Consider the following 4,549-nt stretch of genomic DNA (forward strand, 5'->3'; position numbering starts at 1 on the left):
GATCGTGAGCTCGAGTCTAGCAGGGGTTTTAGACCCCCCCCCCCCCCCCCCCCGATCACTTTCTACTAAAACTAAATTTTTAAAAACTAAATAAGGTACATTTGAAAGTTTTCAATCTTAAAATATCATTGTACATATCCTCCACTTTCCATCCATATCAGATTTCTCATGTGTATTTTTCCTCCTAAAGCGCAAATGCAACGGATGAAAAAAATGTAAGTTTTTATCATTGGATTTATTAAAATTGAATTAATCCCCCCTTTTCAAAATTATTTCATTCAATCATACTAATGATGAAATGTACGCTTTTAATCGTATTTTTAGGATGAATTTTGTACATAAATTGAAATATATTTTTCTTAAGGAAAATTAGAGAGGTGAAATGGGAAAAGAGAATTCAGAGAACAGTTTTGGAATATAAATTTATACCTAAATATTGAATGGGGTGATAACTAGCTACTTTTCCCTTCATTAACATTTGTTTCCCCCTATACATGGAACAGTGACACGGCCTCTTGAGCTTCATTAAATAGATATAGACATCGAATCGTACATGCATTGATCAATACATTTCTATAGGAGCTTAAAGAAGCCACCTTTGTTTTATCAAAATAGAATATTCATTTTGTAATCGTATCTAAGCATTGAATATTGTCATTTGCATCTATCTTGCGTATAACACAGAACAATGAGACCAACACGCCTGATATACGGTCAACAGAAGGAAAAAAAAAAACATTTTTAAAACTTTGATACATTCAATACTCTAAAAATCGCCGTATACCCCCTACTGACAGAAGGACAACAACTGGTTGTGACTACTCTATTCCGGTTTTAACTAGTTCTATAAAACGAATATGGCCATGTCTGTAGTCTCCGGGTTTTTTTTTCCCTCGGGGAAGGGTGTGTGTTTTTGAAAATTCGGTTTAATGTGGAACAAATTCTAACATTCTAAATTTAATATCAACACATCTAACTGAAAAACAAATTTACGGGTATGTACAATTTAGCATAAATCATTTTCAATTTTAAAGGCGCCATATTCTGGACATGTCCCTGAAATGACCCACTGCGTAGCAATGGAACCAAATGCAAACTGGACTATCAAATCGCTCTTGTTGTTTGAGCTTAGTAATAAAAGTACAAAATGAATGCAAATACAAATTCAAATTATTCAAAATGCACCACTTTCAATGCAAAACGCATAAAACGTCCAACATTTTTCACTATAAGTGCACACACGGTAAATAACACGCTTCATCACGTTATTCGGTGTCTGCATGTACCCTGATATAGTAGTTAAAGGAATGTGAATGGTTATAGTGATAAACGAGGTGGTTCCGTACCCCAGGTGAGCGTTATAGGCAGTGAGAATGTTGGTCAGAGTGTCGTTATGCATACACCACACAAAAATCTGCATTTCTAATATACAATCATATTTCTATAGCCCCATGATCTGGTACCTATCGCTAGTTGCTGATCGATTGAAAATCGTGCATGTAACTGAAAATTACACATTTCTGTGGGATAAAAATTTCGTGGTTTATCAATCGTTAAGTCTTCAAAGTTCTATACAGTATTTCAGCTTTTTTGTGTGCATGCTGATATGGAAACAATCAAAATCAGATCCCCCTCCCTCAAAATTTAATCCCTTTAACAGAGCATTATATCTAAAACTCTTTGGAGAAAATACATGTGGTTTTTTTTTTGAAAATAGAATTTACCAAACCAGTGACAGGATCATTGAATACTCTGTAACAGTCATGGAATTATGCAGCCTCGTGTATAGAGTGGGCGAGTCAAAAGAGTTTGGGTTAACCCTAACCCAAAAGAGTTTGTCATCCCATCACAAACAGGAATAAGACCAGTAAGATGTGATTTATATTAGTTAAAAGGGTAATAGGTGTAAATTCTGATAAATATTTGCTTACGATGAGAGAGAACCGTCACTGAAACATAAAACAGTTCTTCCTAGTAAATACCACATAAAGTATCTCATTACGACTTCAAAATGGAACGTGGAGAAAAATAAAAGCTTGCCTACCGTCAGTCCCCATGACGTAAATCTGCATTGTTTTGGCGTAGAAATGATGGACCTTGTATTTATGTCTTCCTTGGTCATGTTGAGTTTGAAAGTGCCCCACTTCCGCCAGTGGCAGGACCGGTGCCTGACCCCTGATCTCAGGTGGGGCGGAGAGACGTAACTTTGACATCAGTTGCTTCTTTATATACTCGATATGCATTTTTTCTTCAGCTTTGCGTACTTCAGAAACTTCATTCTTTTCTCTACTTTCTGTTAATGTTCCATTTAACTTTTCATCTGTTTGTTCCGCGGAACTAGCCGGTGTGGTGTAATTGTCAGTAGTCCCCGTTAGGTCATTACTCCCATTAACAGATGTAGAGTTTTGTTCCAAGGTCGGTGTATTCGTCGTTTCATGTCTTTCTGTTTCGCTGTTTTTTATCCCCAGTAATTCCGAAAAAATAAATGAACCACAAGGCGCAACACTGAACAGAATAAAAACACTGAAAACCCACACATTAATGCGGAGAGCCATTTCTTCTCTTTCTCTTGGCCAACTGGGGCTAAGAGGACATTTAACAACAACAAAAAGCAAATATTCGCTATTTTCACAAAAGAATGGTGCATAAAAAAGTTGGAGGTGTGACACAGAACACCAATCAGAACTCGCAGAGCACCGGTATCTTCACGATTCGTCTAGAGGATCTTGCATCATCACATCAGACGGTCCAAAGGTTGCTTACTGGTGACGCAACACCGCAACACGTGTGTCCAGTCTCGCTTCTACTCGCACTCCAAAAAGTAATCTCGAAAGTGTGTCTGTCAATCAGTGAAACATTAAAAAATTCCAGGACGTATTTGCCAATTACAACGCATTGTATGTTAGACATCTACTTAAGATTAAATGTTCGTTTTTCGGGCCAAGTCAAGCCAGAATTAAAATTTTAATCCTCCTTTTTATTTGTCCTGGATTATTGCTCAAATATACACAATACACACATAAACATAATCATCATGATGTTTCTTAATTTTTGAAAGTTGAGAAGGCGACGCTTTTTTATCACAATATCATGCTTCGCGAAGAGTCATTAACATACATTTTTAATATAAAAACCAATTAAACCCCCCTATTTGGGAAAGGGTAACACGGTTTGAGAACAGATAATTGTTTGTTTGGAATTTTAAATTTGTAATAGTTGGTCCAAACTTGAGACTCCTTGAATTTTCGGCGAATAGTACATGTAAACAAAAAAAAAGAAATTATGATACATGTGCAAACACACACAAGCTTTTACACCCAACTGGGAAAACCTGAGCGTGGTGACTCAACTAATATATTGTTTAGAAAAAGAATTATGTTGCATACTTTTGAACAGTTTTAAAGCCATGCTTCCATCTGACGATTTTTATCTTGTACTTTGATGTAGCATGCTAAATTTAACCAATAATTACTAAAATAGCAAAATATTTGCGGCCATTTTTTTGGGCCTCTATACCACAATTACGTCATGCGTGCAGTAGGTTAGAGAGTAAGTGGGTGAAGGCCTTATAATGATTGAACTCTTATAATCTAGACTATACCGGCATCAACATTTTATATATACAAGGTTACTACAGGCATTAAGAGCACCAAGCAGGAGCTATATGAGCGCACTCACCGTGTCCTTAAATCATTTCAAAGCGGATAATGCATGCATTACAAACAGTCATGATACAAATCGTGTTCTGCAATTTCGTAACTCGGGTACTTTTCCCGATTTGTTAGTCGTCTGTCTGTAAAGAGTTGTAGTCTGTCCAGCGTGAACTTTAACCCCCCTTCCATGAGTAACAGATGGTAATCTGAGAAACTATGGTTGGTGTATGTAGTGTAACCAGTTCTTTAAGATGCCATATTGTTGAGTGCTTTGTACACGTATTTTTGTGGCGACTTCTGTATTGAACTCAGGGCCTGTGCAGGTCATTCCGGTCTCATCAGGATCCAGCTGACCAGCTCCAGATGTTACTGACCAGCTCCATATGTTATTGGTTAGAAGATCAGAATTCTAATTTAAAGAGCTGCAGTTTCTATGACACAATTCTTCTCACAGAACATTGTCCAGATTCACCAAACCCCGTAAAAGTGTTCCTCTTAATTGTGGTCCTACAGAAGTATATCCAAGAAGCATGGCTAACCTGACCTCTCTGATCAGTCAAGATAAATTAAAAATTAACATTCTCTTTGGACTGGTTGCAAACCAGGTCATCAAACTTCGCCAAAAAGTATTTTATGGTGACCCTGAAGAAGTATAGTTATTTTTTCGGTACAATTGAAATTCTTAAGTGGTTATCATAGTCTGATCATGATTGGGATTATAACATGATTACCACAGCTTCTAATCACGATTAGGATTCTAAGATGATTACCACAGCTTCTAATCACGATTAGGATTCTAACATAATTACCACAGCTTCTAATCACGATTAGAATTTAAACATGATTACCACAGCTTCTAATCATGATTAGCATTCTAACATGATTACCACAGCTTC

The 4,549-nt window shown here is 36.7% G+C and overlaps 1 protein-coding gene across 1 annotated transcript in view; it reads right to left on the reverse strand.

Moving 5' to 3' along the window:
- Positions 1–4,313, reverse strand: part of LOC125668612 (growth/differentiation factor 8-like) — an 8,231-nt gene extending 3,918 nt beyond the window's left edge. Inside the window, exon 1 of the mRNA XM_056164325.1 lies at positions 2,045–4,313. Within this exon, the coding sequence (XP_056020300.1) occupies positions 2,045–2,555 (511 nt within the window). The 5' untranslated portion in view covers positions 2,556–4,313. The remainder of the gene's footprint in view (positions 1–2,044) is intronic.
- Positions 4,314–4,549: the final 236 nt, after the last annotated feature.

The sequence above is a fragment of the Ostrea edulis genome, chromosome 4 (assembly GCF_947568905.1).
Source record: "Ostrea edulis chromosome 4, xbOstEdul1.1, whole genome shotgun sequence".
Lineage (NCBI taxonomy): Eukaryota > Metazoa > Mollusca > Bivalvia > Ostreida > Ostreidae > Ostrea > Ostrea edulis.